The 25336-nt window shown below is 42.9% G+C and overlaps 1 protein-coding gene across 1 annotated transcript in view; it reads right to left on the bottom strand.

Annotated features, from left to right (window-relative positions):
- The window catches only part of CNTNAP2 (contactin associated protein 2), a 1871002-nt gene that overhangs the window by 21784 nt on the left and 1823882 nt on the right, over positions 1-25336 (bottom strand). Inside the window, exon 22 of the mRNA XM_046668987.1 lies at positions 8589-8828. Coding sequence (XP_046524943.1) covers positions 8589-8828 — 240 coding nt within the window. The remainder of the gene's footprint in view (positions 1-8588; positions 8829-25336) is intronic.

The following is a 25336-nucleotide window of genomic DNA, read 5'->3' as shown; positions in this document are numbered from 1 at the left end:
AAGTCAAGTAAAAGCAAAGGGTAGAGGAAAAACGGTAGAATCAATCAATCCAGAGCCAGTTCCTTTGTGGGGAGGGGGGCGTTAGATAATCCAATCAAGAAGAAAAGGAGGAAGACCTAAATCTATAGTATCAAAAATACCAATATGAAATTTTCTAGAGAATGGAAATTATAGAAACTTATTTTGTTCAACTATATGGGAATGAATTTGAAAACCTAAATTAAATGCATGAATTTCTAGAAAAATATAAAGTAACAGAAATTGTCATAGATGAGAAAGTGAATCTAATTAAACTAATTATCATAAAAGAAATCGAGAGAGTTGTCAAAGAGCTATGCCCACCAAACCCAGTAGGTTCTAGTGGCTTTGCAGGGAAGTCTGCCGAACTCACCAGGTACAGGCAATGCTCCAAGGCTATTTATATCCTTGCCACTCACAGTGTGGTCCGTGGGCCTGCAGTGGCAGCATCACCTGGGAGCTTGTTAGAAATGCAGAATCTCAAATCCTGTCTCTGGTCTGGTCTGCTGAATCTGCGTTCATTAATTTCCCCAGGTGATTCTAAGCACGTGAATGTTTGGATGGCACTTACGTGAATTATTCCACTAGTTAGTAATGGAGAAGTCTGGCATGGTGTGGCTGGGCAGCAAGGAGGTGAAATCAAGGTGTGGGCAGGCCTGAGTTCTTGTCTAGAGGCCCTAGGAAAATGGGCTTCCAAGCTTATTCTTGTTGTTGGCAGAATTCAACCTTTGCACCTGTTGGACTGAGGTCCCAGTTTCCTTTCTGGTCCGTCCAGGACTGCTCTCCTAGAGGCCTCCCGCATTCCTTGCTGTGTGGCCCCTTCTGCTTTCTTTCTATGAAGCGGCAGAAGGTTAAAACCCAAATCTGCAACCCTCCCCCGCCCAAAAAAAGTAAAAAAATGCTACAAACCTGTCTCACCTAAGAATTATTGATGTAAAAAACAAAGAAACCTAAACTAAACAAAGTTTTAGTTCAACAACTGAAGTTATACCTGGAGAGAACGCCTCGCCATGACTAAGTGTGGTTAATGGTCGGAATGAAAGCTTGGTTCCCTATTTGGAAATCTACTACCACAATTCACCCTACTAATTTATCACAGAACAAAAAGCACACGTCACCTCCCTAGATGTTGAAATGGCATTAGATACTATTCAACATCTAACCCTGATAAAACTTATCAAAACAGGAATCCTTCAGCTATCATATACATATAAGAATCCCAAAGATATACACACATATAAGATCTGTATGTATGTAGGCAGAATTCTAAGATGGCCCTCTTAGAGTCCCACCCCAGTTGTGCACACACCTTCTCCCAATTATATTCAATTAAACACTCATCTGGGTACCACTGTGAAGGATTCGATGATGTAGTCAGGTGCCAAATGAGCTGACCTTCACATAGGGAGGTTTTTTTATGGCTTTTAGATTTTGTGCTTTGCAAAAACAGAGGAACGACTTAGAAATTAATTTATCAGGAAATGTTTTAAAGTTATCTTCATATGAGTTTTGTATAATGTGAGGGGAAGACATGATGAGTGGAAAGACAATTCTCTTTCTGGACAGGAAAATATTTATATAGACGTCAATTATCCTGCAATTAACTTACACATAAAATTCAATCTCAATAAAAACTCTAGACAATCTGAATAAAATTTGGGATTGAAACTCTAAATTCACATGGGAAAAGTAAATGTGCAAGGACAGAAAAGTTCGGAAAAAAGCAAATGAAAGGGAAATTAGATTTATGAGCTATTAATTGCTGCTATAAAAGCTCAATCATCATCACATCTCACTGCCGTCTCATGGAGAGTCAGATCGACACAACACGTCACGGAGTCCAGAGGTGGACTCAAACAGAAAGGCCATTCTCAATATGAGAAAGGCAGGAAAAAGGATGGAACCTCAACCAATACGCTGGCCAGTTGGAAAAAAAAAAAGTGACTTCCTACCTTACTTGTTCTACCTAAATAAATTTCAAGTGGAGTAAATACATAAATCTTACAAATAAAACAAAAACATCATTAGAAAAAATTTGGAATTTTTTTTTTTTACTGAGGAAGATTTGCTCTGAGCTAATATCTGTTACCAATTTTTCTTTTTGCTTGAGGAAGATTAGCCCTGAGCTAACATCTGTGCCAATCTTCCTCCACTTTATACATGGGTTGCCACCACAGTATGGCTGACGAGCAGTGTAGGTCAGTGCCTGGGATCCGAACCCATGAACCTGGGCCACCCAAGTGGAGCGTGCCGAACTTAACGACTATGCTATGGGGCAGGCCCCTGGAGTAATTTTTTGAAGAATTTCTGGATAGAGAAGGCATGACACAAAATGCAAAAGCCATAAGACACTATTTCACCATGTAAAATTTAGAAATTTTTACATGGGGAGAAAACCCCTATAATATCAAAAAATAGAGATCAAACCGGGAAAACGTGAACATGTAGCAAAATACTAATTTGCTTAATATAGAAAGAATTTGTATAAGTAGTAAATTACCAACAAACTAACAGGAAAGATTATAAATAATTCTTTGGTTAAGGAGTATAAACAGGTAGTTCATGGAAAAATAAATACAACTGACATAAATATATACAAAAATATTCAATCTCACTCATTAATGAAATCCTAATTAAAACAATAAAATTTCATTTTTCAAATAAAATATGGTAAAATTTAAAAGAATACTGTGCTGTGTTGGGGAGGGTGTGGGGAAAAAGACACTCATACTTCATTGGATTCGAGGTACTGCATCATTGGAGGGGTGATATGTAGCAACTGTCAAAATTAGAAACACCTTTCTTTTTAAAGATTTTATTCTTTTCCTTTTTCTCCCCAAAGTCCCCCAGTACATAGTTGTATATTCTTAGTTGTGGGTCCTTCTAGTTGTGGCATGTGGGATGCCACCTCAGCGTGGTTTGATGAGCAGTGCCATGTCCACGCCCAGGATTCGAACTGACGAAACACTGGGCTGCCTGCAGCGGAGCACGTGAACTTAACCACTCAGCCACGGCGCCAGCCCCAAGAAACACATCTTGTGACTCACCAAAATCATGTGTACAAAGCCATTCATCATGGAAACAAAAGATGGGAACAACTTAAATGACTTTAGATCAAAAATCTGTAACTCTAATATTAAATTTGACGAGCTATATAAACGTGTTGGTGGTTTTGCAGAAAAGAAGAATTTGCGTCATTTGTGGGAAAAGGACACATTAGAAAGGGGGGATGATAAATGCTCTTTGCACCTGAATAAACATGTACTGTGTTGGTCACTGAAGAGGACAAAAGACACAGAAGACAATAAAAAGATTAGGTAACAGAGATTAAACACATTAATCACGCAATCTTAGCATAAGCATGAAAAAAGCGATCTGCTCAGAAATAATTAAGATATAATGATAAGAGCTGGAAAGATTAAGTGCTTGCAGGTGGTAAAGAAAACCAACTACCAGCTTGTAATTAGGAAGGAAAGGGAATAGATATATGCAGTTTTTAAGCGTTCCTGATATTCAGACCACTTTTGCACGTGAAGATATAAAAAATATTTTATCTTCAGATAGCGGAAAGGAAATCTGGAATATAGACAGGAAATCAAGTCATCAAAAATGACAGCAATAGAGGTGTGGGTGCCTTGAGAAATCAACTCCCTCTTCCCAGTGGTAAACGGTGGGGGTGCAGGCCTCAGTACTCAGTGCACAGGCCCCCGGCGGACTGCACAGTCTGGAACCTAACTGGGGCGTGGGGTTGTTACATTAAGTGATCCCAGGTTCCATATTCATCGAGCTCCTGATTTAGTTTGGAGAAGCAGCATATTCCTGCGACGGCTGCTTTTTCAACTGCTCTGTGAGCCTGCGTGAACCCAGTGGACAAGTTTGGGTTTGGATCCCCCTGGATTCCTGACCACCTCTGACCTTGGATCTGGGCAAGAGGAGAACTGGGTTGTGTTAACTGCCTTCCACTCTGTTCAATGCTTCTGGATTTTCCATGTTGGCCCATTTCCCTCTCAGAGGGGCTGTAAGCATTCCTGGCTAAGAGCCTCTCAGGATGGGACACAGTTAGCTGTAGGGTGGGGGCCAGATAACTCAAGGTGACAGTGGATACTATGAATCCAACCGCCAGCACCTTGCAGAGGCTGATTCTCCAGGAACCCTCTGGGGCGCGGTGTCCTTGGGGATAATGGAGGTATGCACCATGTCATCTACCATGTAACTTGTGCTGAGAATATTACCTGGAAGCACTGGAAGTCCTGTGAAACAGTAACTAGTTACAATCTTTATAACTAGAAGAGTCCTTAGGAAATGAAATCTTACATCCTAAAGTGCCTTGTCTATTTTAATGATATTTCAAAAAGGATGTGGCCATTAGTATGATGTATTCTGTAACAAATATCATGAATGTGAAAAAAACACCCAAGGCTTCACACGAACGCCTCGTAAAATGGCTTGATGTACAGTTTGGGGTTGTTCTTTGGTGTAGAAATTTATGGCATCAGACCCTCGAATTTGTTTTTTCTGGTGTTTGTTTTGTTTTTACATTTTACAGAATGTGCATTGCCAACTGTAGCTGTCTTTCTGCTGGCAAATCCATGCCATTCCAATGAAGTAGGAGTCCCTGAATTTGACAAAGAAAGAAAACAGAGCCCACGTTTCTGAGAAGTAAATCACACTTGTCTGGTGCTCTGCGACCTTCAAATAGGCCAGAACCCAGGGCTGGAGGTTGTTCCTTCTACCTGGTAACTACTGTTCTAAAAATGTGCCTAAGGACATGACGACGAGCTTCAGAAACAGGCCGCACCTATTGTCAAAGGGGGAAAAACCAGGCAGAAAAAAGACGGACCGGATGTTTCTAATAGGGCAGAATTGGTTTAAATCAAATCCACATAGTTTTGTTGATCATTCCCCTCTAAAATATCAGTCTTAGGGCCCCCTGCTAGGCCCTTCGGTTCGTGATAATCCTGTCATGCTGTCCAGTGTTTTCTAAACTCCAGTTGCGTGGGAATCACCTTTACATTTTTTGCCATATCCGTGTAAAATCTAATTATTATTTACTTACTTATTTTCACTAAATTGATCCAATTTTGTATTTAAATAAATGCATTGATGAAACTTCAAAACCCTCGTGAGTAATTCTATTGCCCGTCCAGGCTCTAAACTGAAGCCCGATCTCTCCTTAGCAAAGAGTGGGAGAGATGCTAACGGCATACCAGGACCAAACAGAGACTTTCTCTTTGACAAAGTTAAAAGGACTGAAAGAGAAATGGAGAGGAAATAACCATATTATGTAATGCCACGTCTATTTTCTTCCCATAGTGATCTGGTGACTCCCTGTCAAGACTACCATGTTGCACTGCCCCAGGAGCCATAGACTGCAGTGCAAGTGGCATCCCCTGGAGTTGTGCAGTGCACAGCCTGACTAACACAAGCGTCCCTCACTTTGGAGAACAGTGACAGGGCCTGAAGAGCATTAGAGAGGTAAGGAGTAGCTCAGTCAGTAGTGTCACAAGAGAGGAAAAGGATCATATCACACGAAGTCACCATATCTTGAAATATATTTTTTGTTTTTATCATTTGCTATCATCTAAGATATAAGAAGGAAATGTAAGGGAGCAGAAAGAAAAGAAGACTGATTGAATTGGTCGGGGGGTAGCCTGGATGTTGGGATTTTCAAAAGCTCTCCAGGAAATTTGAAAGTCACCTGAGCTTGAGAACCACTGTGCTAGATTAGCGCTTTCAGACTCGAATGCGCACATCTGTCACCTGGGAATCCTGCTAAAATGTAGAAGCTGATTCAGTGGGCCTGGGGCGGGGGCCTGGGGTGGGGGCCTGGGATGCTGCATTTCTAACAAGCCTCCAGGTGATACTCGTGCTGTTGGTTGAGGACCACACTCTCCGAGGTACCAGAGGAAACGATCTACTTTCAAACATCCTCTACTCAAACCAGGACTCATTAGCTCTCACCTTTATTTTCTTCCTGTCCTCTACCTACACAGACTCAAGTAACACATGATTTAGAGCTGGCAATGCACCTTGATGTATACACTGTTGTTTTATTTCTGACCATCTGATGATGAGGATTCTTATTCTATGCACCCAGGAAAGATGATCTGATCAAAGCAAACCCCTCGAATCAGCGTTCAGAATGATGAACTTCAGCTCACAAAAACTGTGGTGCGCTTGCTGATGTGCAACCCACCTAGAACCCCAGAGTGGGCATGAAGATTCTTTTAAACTGGGGACATTTGGGATTCACCAGATGCAGAAAGAAGTCTTTCTGGAGTTTCTCTTATCTGATTAAAAGTAGAAACTTCTGAGAAATGAAGCTGCCATAAATTCCCTCTTCTGAGTGCCTTTTAATCCCAGGAAGGAGACCAAGAGAAAACCTACCATGAATCCCCATTCCAGGGGAGCTTTACGGCCTGGAGGAAGACAGAGAGACCACCCACACCTGCATCAACAAGCATTATCACAAACGGTCCTCTCTCTCATTTGTTCTTTTAGAAACCCATTTGTACTTCCCATACAGGCCTTTTCTCCTTTCCCTTTTCCTTACTAAGCAAGGTATAGAAGCTCCAATTTTAGCCATTTATTCAGCTACTTCTTTTGTAAGCTCCCATATGCATAGGAATAAACATTTTTCCCTGTTAACCTGTATTTATCAGCTTGATTTGCAGGCCCCCACTTACTGAACCTGAGAGGGGAAAGTTTTTCTTCCCTGAGACTACCCACTGGAGGCTGCTATTAAGTAACCTTCTCTGGTGTCTATGTCTTTCTCTGTCCCCTGTCCAGCCCCCTGCTCCCTATTCTCGCTCATGCTCCTATTCACCTAAAAGAGAAAAGTCAAATCACTAAAAGAAAAAATCAAAAAGTCGCATCTAGATATTTTTGAAACTCGTCTCTCGGAGGCCGTCTTAGACCGAATATGCTCACGGCCTCCTGTAGTGGGTACCTGTGTCCTCATGCAGCAGAAGGACATGTGTGTTTCATGGATCATGCCTTATTTCCATCCACTCTGGTATGTGGAAAAATTTATCTGAGAAATCTTTGTTCCTTTGTAGCCCTGACATAAGTCTTTTCTCATCTCATATTTTCATTCCTACTTTTTTCTTTCAGCATTAGGAATGCTTTCCTTTGTTTAAGCCAGTGCACGAGGAAAAACCAGCCTGCTGTGTAATCCTAACAATATTCATAAAAGGGAATTCTTGATAAGTACCCTTGGCACACAGCACCCCTCATCATGTTGTAGGAATCCATGTGTGAGGAACAAAGCTGCTTGTTTAGTCTGTAAATTGGCTATTCTGACAACGGGGCAATTTTGGCTTCTTTTGAAGCTTTACAAAGCTTTGCAGCGCAAATCCTAGCAAGGATTCTCAATGATGAGACTGCACTGAAGACAATAAATCCCATGCACGGGGCTGGAATACGCATAAAGCAATCAAATGTACCACGTTCACGTGATGAACTGTTACAAATGAGCAGTTAAGGTCGGGTGGGGGGGATTGGAAGGCTTTACTGGACCTTCAAGCATCATAGCAAATTGTGTCTAATATAATAACCACATTGTTAATATTATTGCAGCTAAGCCTTTTTAAAGCTTGCTACCTGTCTACGACTGTGCTAAGTGCTTTAAATACATTGTCTCACGAGGAATTCTATGAATTAGGTCTTATTAATTCCATTTCAGACATGGGGAAACTGAGGAACGATTATGAAACCTGCCGGTGAGAGGCAATGATGGGATTGGTACCCAGGCCCCACCACCACCTTGCCTCCCACCTCTTTCTCATCCCATCTTTAGCATCAGCAACATCCCACATTGCTTTGGGGACCCACTGAATGTTAGATTTGAAGGTCACTTAGGGATCACACCCCACATTGTCACCTTATGGGTGACAAAGCAGAGGCTTAGAGAGGTTCCCTGAGTTCCTCAAGGTCAGCTTGCACAGAGTGAGGAGCAGGACTAAAGGCTCGCCACCACTCGTGTTATGAGAACACTGAATTTGCATCCAATTAATTTTGCAGCCAACAGCTACAGCCTTTCAATTTAGCCTGTGCTTTCAAAGTACGTGTCTTATCAGCAGTAGAAGTGGGATTTGTAAGCCTAAATGCACCTCTTAAAAACCACACCGTGTTGGGAGATGAATCTTTGTACTGCTTTAGGTAAATGGTTTCTCCTGACATTAGAGCCTGGACTTCGGGGCTGCAAGTGAGAGTCATAAAGGCAAAAGCGAGGAAGAGATTTGACTGGATCTTCTGACAGGCACTTTGCAGACATCAGCTCGGGCATCTCATAATTCCATCTGAACCAAGAAAACTCAAGAATTCCTGTGTCCCTTCCCTTCCCTTCTTTCCTTCTGGCACTGAGCAAGGACGGCTGTAACTTCTGAGCACCTGATGTGTGCTAAGCACTCTGCCAAGAACCCTGCACTCGTGCATGCCTTCGTGCTCATAATCTTCCATCCAACAACATTCCTAGCCAGGTGCTGTTTTTCACCCCATTTTACAGACGAGGAAACTGAGGTTTAAAGAAATAAAGCAATCTGCCCAAGCAAGACTGCGTTACACTTTACCTGAATCCAAGTGGTCTAGGTGCCAGGGGTCGGTGGCGGACGACATGGGCGAGAGGGTGAGCGGGGAGGCCCCGCAGTTGGACTCCACCAGCTCGCCCTGGACGTGCACGTGAGCCGAGGCGTTCGTTGGCCTCAAGGCCGCCTTGAGAGGGGCGATCTGGTTGAACTGCACTCTGGAGAGGCACCCAGTGAATCCCGGGGTGTTGTATTTGTGAATCTCTTGGTCAATCTTCCCTGTTTCTGAAAGAAAAAGAGAAAATAACAGTCTTTTCCCACGCACTCTATTCCAGCTGTAACATACCCTCATCTTTGAATGCTTGTGTCCAGATCTTACTCTTAGGTTTCAGTTGAAGATGTTATATTCCTTTAGATGAAATATTAATGACTCGATAAGGCTTAGGGCTGGAGACTTCACTGTAAAAGAACCTTCTGTGTTACTAAAGAACGTGGTGGGGTGCGGACAAGGCTATATTTGTTAAAACGAAATACACTCACAACTGCCTTCCAGATACTTGAGATTTCGCTGAAACTGACAACCCTCACTTGGTTCTGATCGATTTTTCTCCTTCTCTTTCTCTCTTACACACCTTGAACAAGGCCCCCTGCTCAGCCCTCCTGGTAAATTATGTTCCATTTTGTACCTCTTTCTTCTTTTCTTCTTCAGAATTCTTTGTAAAAAAAAAAAAAAAAGAAAAAAAAAGAAAAGAAAAAGAGTTCCCATAGCCTATAATTGGGCATTTCCTTTCTTCAGAATCCAGTCCCCTTGGAATTCTGAGGTTGACAGAATCCCAGCTAGTATCTGATGGATCTTTGGAAGTCAGGAAACTCTCCAAACTCATGCATGTCTTTTCCAAACATACATATGCATTTACAAATCACCATCTCCCCCTAGTCTGTAAGCTCAACATCTTCCTAATCTAGCATTCAAATCAGGGGTGAGTCGGAGCAGAGGCATTTCCAATGTACAATAAGCACAACCACACATTGTCATACTACTCAACTCAGGAAAAGCAAGTGTCTTTCTGAGCCCCTGCCCCAGGTTTTAGAATCTATCCAGCAGAAATAAATGCTGAAGGAGTTCTGGACCTTTCTGATCAGCGGCTCTCACAAGTGTGGTTCCTGGACCAGAAGCATCAGCATCACTTGGGAATTTGTTAGAAATGCGGGATTTGTGTTTTTACAAGCTCTCCACGTGAGTCTGATGTCTGCTGAGGCTTGAGAACCACGGATACAGGCAATGACTGCAGGGCTACAGACCCAGGCGACGGGCACCTCTGAGAAGAACACAGCAGCTCGTATTCTGGACGGAGGGCTGTGTTAACGTGACGGTAATCTTTGAAATACAAGGACGAGGATGTGAGCTCTTTACCCTTCCAGTTGAACTGTGAAAAACAAAGACTTTGGAAAACAGAAGGCTATCTACTTCTTTAAAAAATGGAATTCAGAGCAGGCGATGTTTCTCATTGGGGAAAGAACACAGGCGACGTAGTCTTGTATAAAAATTTACTCCCCATTAATTAAAGCATAAATCAGTAGAAAGGAGAGCTTTTAGGCCTTGGGGACAGAAGAAGTGGATAAACTGGTCATCACCTTAAAGAATCAGTCCAGTGACTTACCTGTACTAGTCCCATGTGAATTTTGGTTAACAGAAGAGATGTGACAATGGGGACAGTGAAGACAATGGTAATTCTGAGGGTTCTCATAGGGTCTTACTTAGACAAGTACATAAATTTTACTTAATGATTCTCCATAGTTTTCTTCTGCAGTAAATTTCAGTCTGTGACTTTCAGCTGGAGCATGTTCCACTTAGGATGGGAGGTAGGAAGCACCTGCGACCGTGAACAAAGACCCACAGCCAGGACGTATCCTGAGGCTTCCCTTGATGGCCAGGAAGAGGCTCTGGTCTCCCTGACACCTGTGCTGGTTGTTTCCCTCTTTCTCCTTTGCTTTCTTCTCAATGATTGCAGGCTACCCAATGATTCATTCTTTGTCTCCTTGTCTAATTTCAGAATTCCTTGTTCGAGGTTCACCAACTTGCCTTCCATGCAAACAGTTCAGGTATTTGGTTTCTCTCCCCTCCCTCCAACGATCTGCCTTCCCATGAAACGTCCTCAGACCAAGGAGACTCAGGGTGACTCTGTTCCCAGGGTGGGAAGGAAGACCTCAGCTCTCTGCTTCCTCAAATTCCCATCTGGTTTCATCTGTGGTCGAGGCACCAGAACTAATGGCTACTTGGTGGTAGGAAATTGGGAACAACCTCAGCTCCATTAGCTGTTTCTTGCCCATAAATGGAGAACTGTTTTTAGCTTGTCCAGCCTTGGAGCAGGGCTCCAGAGGAAGAATGCTGGGGCTGGAAGCTACTGCCCTCTGGTGGGACCTCAATTCAGTTCAACTTAATTCATCAGGGTATTGACCACCTAGTAGCAGGAAGATAGACAAATACAGGGATTTACCCTCAGCTGCTCACAACCTAGCTGGTGAAACACGTGTGGAAACAACCAACTAATACAACTAAACAAATGCTGTGTAATAACTAGAGTTAACATTTATTGAACCCTTAAAATGTGCTAGATGCTTTACACAAATTAGACATTTAATTCCCAGAACAACCTGATGGAGAAGGGGGTATCAGTGTCCCCATGGAATGTATGAGGAAACTGAGGCTTAAGATCCCTCGGCTACTGAGGCCAGGCGGACTGGCCGCAGAGACTCTTAACTACTACGATTTTCTGAGCTGAGAAACAAACCACGTATTTGGTAAAATTATCAGAGGCGTCAGTAAACCAGGGAAGCAAGTTTGTGTGGGTTCTGGAGAGCTCTTCAGGAGAGGTATTTGGGTATTTTTGGGTATTTTTTTGTGATAAGAACACAACATAAGATCTACCCTCTTAACAAATTTTTGAGTATACATTACTGTATCGTTAAATATAGGCAGTCTGCTGTAGAGCAGATCTCTAGGACTTCTTCCTCTTGTTCACCTGAAACTTTGTACCCTTTGACCAACACCTCCCAGCTCCCCTCCCCTCCAGCCCTGCCATCCACTGTTCTGTTCTCTGCTGCTGTGAGTTTGATCCCGTTAGATTCCCGATACAAGTGGGATCACGTAGTCTTTTCTTCTGCATCTGGCTTATTTCACTTAGCATAATGTCCTCCTTCACCAGGTTGTGGCAAATGGCAGAATTTCCTTTTCTAAGACTGAATAATATTCCATTATATGTGTATATTACATTTTCTTTATTCATTCATCCATCGATGGATATTTATGTTGTTTCCATGGTTTTGCTATTGTAAACAATGCTGCCATAAACGTGGGAATCCAGATATCTCTTCGAGACCCTGATTTCAATCCTTTTGGGTACATACCAGAAGGGAGATTGCTGGATCGCATGGTAGTTCTCGTTTTAATTTTTTGTGGAACCTCCATACCGTTTTTCATAGTGACTACAGCATTCCAAATTCCCACCAATTTCTCCACATCCTCACCAATGCTTGTTATCTTTTGTAGAACTAGGTTTTGAGGATGAAAGGAAAGCGAACTCCAGGTTGAGTTTGTTATGAGGTTTGTTATGTTCTGGAAGCTTTGGGAGCGCGATGGGGTCAGAGTTCAGGGCCAGATTGGGAAGAGCCTTGAATGCTGTGCTAAGATGTTTGCATTTCAGTAGGAAAATTAAAGATGTTTAAGCTGCAGAGGACTGTGATGGGAACTGTGTTAGGAAGACAATGCTAGTGGTAGCCTAGCAATTGCTCTGAGCAAGTGATCACGTTAGCCCCTCAGGCCCCTGTAAATGCCCAGGCTAAGAGGATTCTTTCTGCCATAAGGCTGAGGCAGCGTTAGGCCATGGATGTGGACGTGAGTCTTGTTTATCACCAGCACCTGCTTGCCCTTTGCTAGGGTATCATATAATCGACAGCAAATCAGTTGGGGTTTTGTTTCCTGTTCTACAAATTTGGGGGGGGGGGGGAACTTCTGACTCCAGCTTCATTTCATATGATCCCTGGCACAGTTTTCTAGACTTTAAGTAGGGCAGGCTTCCCTAGCACACCAAAGAAAATGAACAGTTTCAAAGCTGTATCTACCTGAGGGTTCCCAACTTAATGTGGGGTCCCCACTTCTTAAAGAGCTGTCCTCTCCTGAGAGTCTGCCCCTGAGATGACAGGCACAAGGCAGATGGCCAGAGAGGAGCCCCAGGAAGAGGGTTCTGCTGGTGGATCAGGGTCCAGAGGAGAGGTGAGAAGGGCTGTGAGCATGGGTACAAGTGTTGGCTAAATGCACAGAAGGTTGGGGGCTGGGCTGCAAGAACCAGCCTTGGGGGATGGACCGCTGCTGCCTTTCTCTGCTCTCTCTTCTTCAGCTTTCTCCCTTTCTGTGTTTTCTCTCTGTTGGGGAAATTCCCCCATGTTTCACCTTTTCTGAAGGTGACTAGGTCACCAAAACAAAGGTTCTGATGCCCAGGAGAGCAGAACCAGTATTTTGCCATCTGGACAGCGTTCCAAAGCTAGTCAATATGCCTCTGAAGACTCTCGGCTGAGATCCGTTCCCCTGGGGGCCAAGATTGCAATAGATGCTCTTGATTCTTCAGCTCCAGATGGTCTCAACTCTGGGCCATGTGATAATAACAATATTAAGAATGTCTACTACAAACCAAACTTGGTACACGTGCGAGGTACTGTGTTTAGCACCTTTGATGCAGTATTTCATTGTCTCCTAATATCCCTCTGAGCTAGGCAGGCTTCTCTCCGCTTCACAGATGAGAAAAGTGAGGCTTAGAGAAGTGAAGGCTTCGCCAATGAAGAAACATTTATGTTTCATATAAAAAAACAGAGAATCAAATGTTTTGTATTCTCATTTTCTCTCTGGAAAATAGATTATACTATGTTGTTTTTATATTCATTTGGATTTTTGGCATTTCTTGTCAGTGACTCTTTATAGAAATGGCATAGTGAGGAGGCTGCTTTAAGACCTTGTTTCATTAGTGACTGAGCCAATAATAACATTTTCAGAAATGTCATGAACGATGTCAAAGCTCTGCCAGCATCAGTTAAAGCACCAATAGGTTCTGGAAATACTTGTTTCCAGAATATGGAAAAAAATCCATATTCTTAAGAATGTCTACTGAAAGACAGTAAAGCTATCACTTTAGTGTGTTTGAGCTCACTACAAGTAAATTATGTTAATCTGTAAAATTGATTGGACTGGTCTTATACGGAAATCAAATATTAAAATACGATTTATTGTAAGAAACTACTTTCTGTGTGGAGATGTCTTGGTCAAGGCGTGATTTGGGGGAGACCTGCTCTAAAGAATGCCAATTTTAGGAATGCAGTTCAGTCGCTCCAGAAATTAAATTCTCAAGCTGTAATTAGTACTTTAATGTCTTATATTCATAGTGATACGGGTTATAGAAAATAGCCCACTTAAAATACTGACACAATTCTGGGTAAAACCTTAAAATGAAATGCTCATGACAACACTTTTAAGGAGAAGGCAGCAATTACACATACAGTGCATTAGCCTCCCTTCCTGGCTTGTTCTCCTTCAGGGGCTGAACACAGAGTGACAGCCAGGAGCGCTGGGAGAAATGAAAAGAGAAAAGGGCACCTGAGCGAGAAACACGAGGAGAACAGAGCCAGCTCCACCGGCCACAGGACTGTGCTGGAGCCAAACATTTAGATGCCGACTCCTCCAAAGAGATTCCCCATTTCCCTTTGAGACCTTTGACATTCATCGACATATCCTTCTTGTGTATCCCATGGGTTCTATTCATCAGCTCATTTGTGTTATGTTTTACACTTTTTAGAGTATCTTATCAGTATTCTTTTTCTAGGAGGATGTGATTTTATAAAATATGAAACTACCGTGAACTTAAGTTTTTACTTTTTACGAAACAGAGCCAAAAGGTCTTAGAATGTCAATGAGACCTGTTTCTCAGCTTTTCTCTGCAGAGGCTGCAGGTATACCTGGCCCCAAAGCACAGCCCCCCCTCTATTCCATCCCTCTGCTTCTGGGGGGAATATGTCCCAGTGGTGGCACTGGGGGTGGCTCTAGGTAATTCACAGACTGGACGTTAAATAACATCTCATCACAGCTGAGGAAGTTATTCTCAAGTCTCTTCAATCCTTCAAAGAGAGGGTCTCAGCTTGGCTCACTTGGGGGCTGGCCTGTCTTTTTCACCACACCAATACTTCCTATTTTCCTTTTTTTGGGGGGTGGGAGGAAGATTAGCCCTGAGCTAACATCTGCCACCAGTCCTCCTCTTTTTGCTGAGGAAGATTGGCCCTGAGCTAACATCTGTGCCCATCTTCCTCTACTTTATATGTGGGACGCCTACCACAGCATGGCGTGCCAAGCGGTGCTAAGTCCGCACCTGGGATCTGAACCGCCGAACCCCGGGCCACTGAAGCAGAACGTGCGAACTTAACTGCTGCGCCACTGGGCTGGCCCCAACTATTTTCCCTTTTTAGCAAAGAGAGACCAGACCTCAGACCTGGATGCTTTAGCAGGCAATGGTACTGAACTTCATAATATTTCTATAGTACGTTTTTTTTTAACGGTACCTTATCATCACAGCAAGCAATACTGCTATTTCATTTTATGGTCATACTATGAAATTTCCTTTTACCATAAACACTTTTCTTTTAACATAAATCTATTTAAGTAAAAATGATGAGTCCTTTTAAAGAATATTAAGTAAATAACAGTAAAAGATAGAAATGGAAATGGCAACAATTGAGCTGTTGGTCCTCAAATGACTCTTCTTTGGGGAACATTGTTGTGGAGGAACATGGCGCTCCTCCAAACCCCTTGTTTTTTAAGCCTTAAGCATCTCTGTTCCATCACATGGAATTCTACCCTCCTCCCTGCTTGTCACTTAGTACTTGTGATTACCCATCACTTTAGGACATCAGAGGTGCCCAGTCTTTCAAAGAGAGTACTCCAAGTGACTTCCTCCCAGCTTCTGCTCCCGGCTCTAACTAGCTGGACCAGGTGTGTTCCTTCCCTCTCTGTACGGGCCAGAGACCTGAATTTGTGGCTCTGCTAGATTTACAGTTTCCCTGATAGCAGAGACTGAATGGTACTTATCTTCGTGATCCTTGCAATGTCTCAAATAGCCCCCTGTACAAAGTAATCAGCCAGTGAGTGCATGCATGATGACAGCTGAGACTGCACATTAAACGGGCTGCCAGGCAATTTCGTTGTGTGGGACGGGGCCAAGCACTGTGGAAATACAGGTGCCACAAAGCTCACTGCGGGCCGAAGTTCGCTGGCTTCATGGTGTAAATAGATGTGGAATGTGGCTTTGAAAGAGGAAGGGGAAGTAGCAAATTCAGATCCAACAGAGCATTATATAGTTATTCCCAGAAGTACTAGTACCTGGAACTGCATCTATCTCACTGCAAATGTACTCATCTTTGAAAATATCGTGGTGTCGCTCTTAAAGTGGCACTCATCTATTAATGCTGAATACCCATTGCTATAAACCCTCCATGGGCCTCGAGCGTGGAGCAGTGGTTAGATGGGACCTAACGTAATAAGTAGGAAGTGGGTTGGAAATCACTGCCTGGGTAAAGTTCTAAATAATTCTTGGAAAATCAGACTGAAGTGAGATTGGTGAGCACCTGAACACAGACCAGGGTGCTACTGGGCTGGCTGCCATCCTACATCACAACTCAGCGTTAGGGCTGAGCACCTGAGTCTCAACTGAGACCAGAGCTGCACGTGGGTCATTACGTTGGATACAACTTTCCCATTTGGCCGTAGTTGTATGGACGGGAGCCTGGATGGGTCAGTGGAATAAATAAGTGGGACATAACCACAATCAAAAGAAACTGAAAAAGGAAAAAAAAAAAAAAAAACCCAACCAAAAAAGCCAAGAGCGTTAATCTAAAAAAGCAAAATAAAACCAAATAAACCTCATTCTTCAATTCGAACATGATCCAGTGATAAACAGTAGGCAGGGCACTGAAATGTTGGAATCTAGGTTCAATGTCAGCTTCCTGCTCTCACCAGCTAAATTTTTTGATCAATGATGTCTTGCTGACCAGCTGCCTTTCAAAAGATGCACAACTAGAATTAAATCCATATACGTAACTGATGTTTGTAATTATGTACTATGGCATTTTATTAATCCCTAAAAGAAAGACACTAATGAAATTTCATTGTTTTTATTATATGCTTTTCTCTCTTATGAAGGAAGGCAGGATTAAAATATGCAGGCATAATTCAAATAGCTCTTGACCTGTGACATATGCTAAATCAATTATAAAGAGGCAATCTGCTGGGAGAAGCAGAATCTTCTTGCCTTCTATGTTGTCTCTGCTACATTTTAACTTGTAAATTCTTTTCTAAGGATTGATAGAATAAAATTGGATTTTTTTCTCCAGAAACGACAATAAAAAGAAATGTCTTAATGTGAAGATGCTAACTTACTAAATTATTTTGCAAAAAGATAAAGTATTACTTTTTTTGTACAAACTTAGTACAATCCCTGAACTTTTGGGGGATATATAGAGGTTGAAATTGTCCTTCCCGTTCCTAAACTCTAGGCTGAAAACCGCAAACTTACTATGATTGCTGGTTAATATAATACAGTTGTGATTACTATACAAAGGGGAAAATATGATCCCTCAGATGTTTCCAAAACACCAGACATTTAGCATCATACAGAGCACACATATCTGAAAGATGGATTTTCCACTTCTTCCTGAGTGTTTCAAGTTGTCAGACGTAGGACAGAAAGCCTGGTGCCCTTTTTCTGCAGCCTCGGTCCTCTGCCACCCACTGATTTTTCAAGGCTGAGAGTAACAGGCTCTGCTGAAAGGAACAAGACCTTTCAGAAAAATGGACGGACCTGTCAGTCAAACCACAGAGCTGGGGGCTGGGAGTTGCGTCACTAAAAATGCGGGTGTGAGTTTACCTCTCAAGGTCGTAGTAAATCTAAGCCACGAGCCCTACCTATTTGCTATTGGAGAACAGAACAGTAATTCGAGGTCTGGGTTTCCCATGAGCTGGAAATGAACAGACCTGCTTCTTACTGGGTTTTATTCGGCTCTTGCTTTTGTGTTTTAACTTGTTAGCTGCAGGAATAGAATCCTAGGTACAAAATTACCAAACTGAAATGTCGTACATAAAAATAATTTCTTTCTGGGTGTGCCCTGCTTCCGCTAAAACTTTTTCTTTAGGCTTGGAAAGCCCTACTAAACTGTAGCCAACAGTATACGGAGACCGAGTTTCAGCTTTCAAGTGTTTTCTTTAATTCTTCAAACCCCTGAAGAGTGTTCCAGCCAAGACCAGCCCAGGGTCATGTGAAGCTGACTCCCCAGGGAGCAGAGAAATTGGAGGCAATTGCGAAAGGACGGGAGAAGGGAGCTGACTTCACATATGCCAAGAGCACCATAAAGAAGTGTAGGCTAGGAAAAGTGTGTTAACAAACGTGTATTTTCAGATAATGTCAAACTGAATGATTCAGTAAAATAAAAAGTGGTTTCCTTCCTTTGTTCTCACTTACATTGTAATTCCTACCCCAGGAGGCCTCCAAAGCCGTCTTACTCAAGAGAAAATATCCTTTGAAGGTAAGATCGCATGAAAGCAAACACATAAAGCATTAGGACTGGACACTGAGGCCGGGTTGAACGCAATGGTTCTCCCAGGCTATGAGACCTGTCAAGCACACACGGAAAGAGAGAGCTGTTGCCAGAAAGCGTCCTGGGGGGTTCCCTCAATTTGCTCTCCATGTTATATGATTAACATAAGAAAGAATTCAAATCTTGGGAGCCAGACATAGGAAATGTTCAGAAAACAAAGCCTAAATGCTTTGAGGCTGAACCTGAACCGGGAGTGAATTATTTCATGAATTTGAACATTACCATTGTAACTGCCCTGGATGCCACAAAAGCATGGAGTCCCGGTGCGGACTGGCAGGCCTGGGGGTGTGTGAGTGCGTTTCTGCCCCCAACGTCTTTCTCTTGGCTGTATCTCTAAAACCAACTCATTTATTTTCAGATTGGAGTAATAGCCTTCTAGCTTGGGGGAACAGTGACAGAGGCTATCTACCTTTCGGCAAAGCATTTTACTAAGTCATTCATGACATTTTCATGGCCTAAACAGGTCTGTGTGGGCTCATGATAGTAACAGTAATATTTTGAAGGTAGATTTAGAACAATGAACTGTGGGTAGAGTTTGATCAATGCTGAAAATTGGCTTTAGTGGAGAATGTTAGTGGTATGATTCCAGGCTATTTTATTAATTTGGGTAAGGACACAAATGGCGCATTGACCAATGTGTCCTATGGCATTTAGAGGAAAGGGGTGGCTATACATAAGATGACAGGATCTTGAGCTGAAGGGACTTTGAGATCCTGAAATGATAGCCTGGACCCAACCTGAAGTTTAGGAGAAACAAATACCTAATGTCCATAGTTGGAAATCCCACTCCACCCCCATCACCTTCACTGTCAAGTTGTACAGGGCACAGCTGGGAATGGCAGGCACCCTCCTTCCTCCTCCTCGACTCAAGCTCAAAGATGCCAGGGCTTTTTAATTATAAGTGATTTAGGAGTTAGGAGTGAGATGTGGTTGAGTCAAGGAAAAGACAGAGTCTAGATTCTAGTCTAGGAGGTGGCTTCTGAAACTGCCCCCTATAGTGAACAGAACAAGCCCAGAGTGGTGTTTAGTTCAGGATAGACTATTTTGCACAAGGCAGCGATAATGAACCAGGTTGTGTACAGCAGATGGCCACCGCGCTCGAAACTACGTCAAAAGACAGTTGGAGGAACTGCAGATGTTTACCACTCCAACTTCCAGATAATCCACTTAACTGAAGAGCTATCCCCTTGTGAATTGTGAATTACTCCTAATGGCACTAGTCTGAACTATGCAAAGTATGGAAGATAAGGAAGACTGAAGCTAATCTGAGCAAGACTCCACGCCTGCATCTGTCTCTAATTTACCTAAATCAAGTGACTTCTACGACTGAGAGGTCTGTTGCTTTTCATTTTCCTTTTCACAAAGGACAAGGGACTCTTGCTGCAATGTTTGCTGGGGGCCTTCATTTTCAGCTCCGACCGTGCGAGCTGTCTGTTTATTTTCCCAGCTGGGTACATTCTCTAGTCCTATTATCATCTCTACTCTTCTAGCTGCCTGTACATGTTGATGGCGCTTCAGTTTCCACTTCAGAAGGTGCAAATTACAGAGCCTGCAGCACCTTGAAGCAAATGAATTTTTCTCCGTACTGGCGGTGATTTTCTCTTGGTATCATGCTGTGCGCTTTGTTTCAGAGACGGTGGGAACTTAAAATATTTTATGGGGCAACTGCATTAATCTCTCCTCTAAAATATGTTATTGCGAGTCCTGGGCATGTTGGGAAAATGAATCTGCCTGGAAAAGATGTTTTTCTGGGTAACTGAGGATTTAACTCTTTTGGCATGAGCTCATTTCAGCGTTTTGAACTGAATGTGTCTAGCATGCTTTCTGACAAGAAGACCCAACAGCAGGGCCACGTTATAACTTTCATAGGCCCTAGGCACTTTGCCTTCAAGGGCCCTCTCCTCCATAAAAAATACCAAACACGAGTACAACTGAAATCTCACAAGGTTGTAATCTATCATAACATTAATAAAAAAAAAAAATACCAAACACGATATTTTAGGACCGAGTTAGTATAAAGATGAATATATTAATACAAGACAGTTGGCGGTACTGCATTACGGCGGCCCCAGGAACCTCAGACTGACCCTGAAGACTGTGTGTAACCCCAGGGCCCTTGCATCCTGGAAAGGAGACAGGCAAGGGATGAAGCATTTGCCCCAAAGAAGCTGAGTCAGCCTAAAAGAACACTGTTAAAATGAGATACTTAGTTAACTTTAAACACAAGCTTAAATCTCTCCCCAACCCAAACCAAGAACCTAGAAATGAGTGCTTCAGGACAAGGTGCGGCGTGCTACGGAAAATTAAAACAACAATGCATCATTTTGCTCATCTGAATTTAGTTAATAAATTTTTAATCCCTTTACAAACTAATAAAAAACCCCTTTTTTCCCCTGTGAATATTGGAACAGAGAAGGGCGTCATCCTGGTCTTCTCTGGGGTCACTTCTGCAAGTTTGGGGCTCCTACTCATCTGTTTCCACAGCACGCACCGCCTCAACGCTCTGAGTGACTCAAAACCTGTGAAGTGTTTATTTCTTCTGAGCTGAGAAGTCTCACACAGAAGTCGATCACTAATTACAGGGGTTTGTTGCTATTCCTCTTGCTCTGTTGGCATCTCCAGTTCCCATCTCGCAGTTGGCGCCCTGTCTGCAGCGGAAGGCGCTTTCTCTAGCCTCCTGGCTTGGAGAATCAGTTTCTTTCACTGCTTTAGACCTCTTCTCCTCATCACCCAAATGCTTGGCAGCCTCTGAGTTCCTTCTCCCCCCCATCCCCCCACCCCAGCTCCGCATCCAACTTTTCTCACCAAAAAATATCCCTGGGAGTCGAATAAGTTGAAACTGTTCTAGTGAGTGAGTTTTCTGAAGGGCCTTCCAAAGGGAAAGACTAACTTTCCTTAAAGGAAACTTTCAGAGGATTACTTAAATATTCCATCTCTCTAGCCATTTAACTGCCTGCCCCTTTAATTTCTGAATTCTGAGAATGACCCAGAGGGGAATGGCACACAGGCAAAGAATGGATATCACAGGAAGTCACTCTGGATATAAGAGCAGAGTTTCCAGATTTTCCTATAAAAAGACAAAGCAATTTCTTCCAATTTAGTATAGAATGTGCATCTAAACTGAGAAGTGTCCTTGTTTATATTTAAGAAGGGAAGATTTTCCCCTATTGCAAGTGTAGCAAGTATTCCAGAAGAGCTGATGCGTCCTTACCTTTTTCTCCTCCTTCCAGTCAACAGGCTAACACAGGGAAACGACAATAACAGCTGACGTCTTGAACACCTATTTTATGCAGGGGCCTGCGTGAGCAATTTACATGCATTAACTTCTTCAATTCTTGCAGCTCCTCTGTGGAATAGGTGCTGTTATTATCTTACGTCTCATTTTCAGGGGAAACAGACCTGGATAAGTTAAGTATCTTAACCCTTCTGTTACTCTCATCTTAACTGCTCCTCTCTAATGCATTCCTGATCCTGTGCTTGAAAGCAGAATAGCTAAAAGCCGACTCATAGACTTATCTTGTAAGGAAGGCCAGTTCCATTTGCAGAAAGTTAAACAAAAGTACAGAGCCCCTAATGGCAGTTGTTATAGGTGCAGCCTGGATGCCTGAGTAAGTGGAGAGACCTCCCTGGGCTCCTGGTGGGGAGGGGGCAGGCCAGCCAGCCCCCCTCACCCTAGAGCCATCCCTTCTCATGCATTCAGTCTCCAAGTTCTCAAACTCTCTTGTCTTTCCCATTTTCACTTAAGCCTGCCTCACTCAGTTCACATCTGAATTCTTGAGGCGGTCTCCTGGTTGCCCACCATCTTGCTTTCCTCCACTCATTTCATTGTCCATCTTGCCCTCTGAGGAATGTTTCTAAAACTCAGATGGCTCCTCTCCTTCCCCTTCAATGACTGCCTGTAATGGAAAGAACATGCTCCTCAAAATGATCAACAAGCCTCTCTATGCTCTGAGCCCTGTCTGTCTCTCCGGTGTCCAGATCTGCTTGTCCACTCAGACCCTCCACTCACCCAGTGGTCCAACCACTTGAACTATGTCCAGGCTGAATCAGGCGTCCCCCTACGAGCCTCCCCAGAGTAGTCAGGAGTAACAGGGCTTTTTACATTTAAATGACCACAGGTTTTTCTCCCCCACTAGACTGGAAACTTCTCAGACAAGTCATCATCACATGAAGAGTGCCTGGAACCTGGGCTCCACAGGTCACGAGAAATGAGATGTGTTTCCTATTTACATGACTTTCTGCTGGTCTGAATACTAGTCTTGAATTTTCTGTGTACAAACATCCCCATGCTGATTATAAAGCAATCGTTTTGATTCCATATGCATACATTTAATCATACTTCCTATATTTGCACACAAATGTTTAGTTGAAATCAGGAATACTGACTAATACTTTCTAGATAAAAGGCCCTGTGCTTGGCACTGTGAGACAGAGAGAAACAGGTAAACCACAACCCCCTGCAGGGATCTCATTATCAAGAATAAACATTAGTCAGGGCAAAAGAAGATAAAGGCCACGATGCACATTCAGAAGAGAGAGCTGCAGATCTAGATGGGGCCAAAGAGGATCACGGGAAGCCCGCAGGAAGTGACAACGGAAATAATGCCTGAACCAGGCTACAGCTTGAAAAGGGAAGGAGGGTGGGAGAGAGAGGGCGGGCATTTCCCACAACAAGGAAACCAAGGGGGCACGTGTGGAGGCGTGCTGGGTAAAGCCGGAAAGCCGTCCTAGGGCGGATGTTACGCAGGGCCTCAGTTTCAAATCAGTTTATGCTTGGTTTAGTAAAGACTGGAGCATCTCTGAAGGTTTTTTTTCTTAATTGTGGTAAAACACATATAAAATTTACGAGCATGGAAAAAATTTAATCAGAGATGTGTGTTTGGCATTGGTGGTGGGTGAGACAGATTGGAGAAGACTGAAAGTCAGGGCAGGAGACAATGACAGCCGTGCTGAGTGACGGGCGCTGAGGGTCTGACGGGGCAGGAGGGCAGAGGGCACGGAGAGAAAGGCCGTGACTCAGGAGAGGCTTCATTTCTAAAGGAACATACTTCTACAACCATGTTTTTCATCTGCTGTGGTTTAGCAAATAGGAAGAAATGCTGATAAATGTCAGGAAAATACAAAACCAGAAAAGTTAATATAAGAAAGGATACTGCTTGTTTCTGGACATTTCTCAAAAAATTAAAAATAGAAATTCCATATGATCCGTCTATCCCACTACTGGGTATTTATCCAAAGAACTTGAAATCAACAATTCAAAGAGATTCATGTACTCCTACGTTCATTGCAGCATTACCACAACAGCCAAGAAATGGAAGCAACCCAAGTGTCCATCAACAGTTGAATGGATAAAGAAGGTGTGATACGTATATGTGCAATGGAATATTACTCAGCCATAAAAAAGACAAAATTGTCCCATTTGCAACCAGATGGATGGGCCTTGAGGGTACGATGTTAAGTGAGATAAGCCAGACTGAGAAAGACAAACACTGTATGATTTCACTCATACAAGGAAGATAAACAAAGACATGGATAAAAAGAACAGATAAGTGGTTACCAGAGGGGAAGGGGCTGGGAGGGTGGGAGAAAGGGATAAAGGGGCACATGTATATGGTGATAGATAAAAATTAGACTACTGGTGGTGAGCACGACGCAGTCTATACAGAAACCGATAAACAATAATGTATACCTGAAATTACACAGTTATAAGCCATTATGACCTCAATAAAATAATTGAAAAAAAATAAAGGATACTACTTATTTCATAGGCAATAAACACAGGAGATTTCTCAAGGGGGCTCTCTTGTTTGAATGTTCCCCTCTCAGATTTCAGTTAAGCTAGAATTCAATCAAGAGGCATCCAGCACTCAGGAGCCACCCACTGGCAGCTTGACCATCAGGAGGCAGAGCTTTCCACATATATTACTCATTTTGGTGACGAAACTCCCGGTGACTGTTAGTATCTGTGAGTTCGTGGGCTGAAGAAAGCCTGGTCACTCTGAGTGTACATGGCATATTTTTATATGGTACAATTCTCTTAACCCTTCTAGTCCTGTATGACTGATTTTATAAGTTAGTGGAAAGGTCATGTGCCAAGTGAAGTGGAAAAAAAGCATCAACTGAAGAAAATCAATGCTTTGCTTTAAATAGGAAAATTTAAAAGAAGTTAAAGTTGTGAATACTAATAAAATGCAAATATCATTATATTCTGTGTGTGCATGTAACCACATATGCACATAATTATTCTTGCAAAATGAAGTAAGAGTGGTAGGTATTAATATCTCCAGTTTATAGATGAGGCATCAAGGTTTAGTTCTGTTCAGTAACTCGTCACATGGTTTATCGATGGCAGAGCCAGTCTTTTTTTTTTTTTTTTTTTTTTAAAGATTTTATTTTTTCCTTTTTCTCCCCCAAGCCCCTCGTACATAGTTGTATATTCTTCGTTGTGGGTCCTTCTAGTTGTGGCATGTGGGACGCTGCCTCAGCGTGGTTTGATGAGCAGTGCCATGTCCGCGCCCAGGATTCGAACCAACGAAACACTGGGCCGCCTGCAGCGGAGCGCGCGAACTTAACCACTCGGCCACGGGGCCAGCCCCCAGAGCCAGTCTTTTTGACACCCCTTCCTGGTTCTCAGAGACCTAAGTTCCCATAGCTACAAAAATGGATATTCACCTCCATAGCTGGGATTAATTACGCACATGGCACGGCTCTCCTTAGTGATACAGACAATCCTTGGCTGGATTCTGCTCCCCTCTAATGGTACAGTATATTACTTTGTTTCCGAATTATATAAAATTTTTCTGGAGAAAAAGTGATATGACTCCAGATAAATCGGTGTTGATTCATAGCACAAGCGATGCCAAAGGGATTCATAATATTGGAGCCACAGTACTTATTGTCAGTGTTTACACATGGGAACTCTGTTCTGGCTAATTTCCTAGTCTCCCTCCCAGGTTTAGAGTCCTTGAACAACTGGGAGCAGATTGATAAACCGAGATTATTTATTATTGATGAACAGGCTTATTTCTGAGTAAATGAAGAGTCCTAGTGTGGGATTATATGAAATCATAGACATTAAGTGCACAAAGTTAACTTGGAAAACTAGT

The sequence above is a fragment of the Equus quagga genome, chromosome 8 (genome assembly GCF_021613505.1).
Source record: "Equus quagga isolate Etosha38 chromosome 8, UCLA_HA_Equagga_1.0, whole genome shotgun sequence".
NCBI lineage: Eukaryota > Metazoa > Chordata > Mammalia > Perissodactyla > Equidae > Equus > Equus quagga.
The sequence above is the reverse complement of the archived record's forward strand: the minus strand, read 5'-3'. Positions and strand labels throughout refer to the sequence as shown.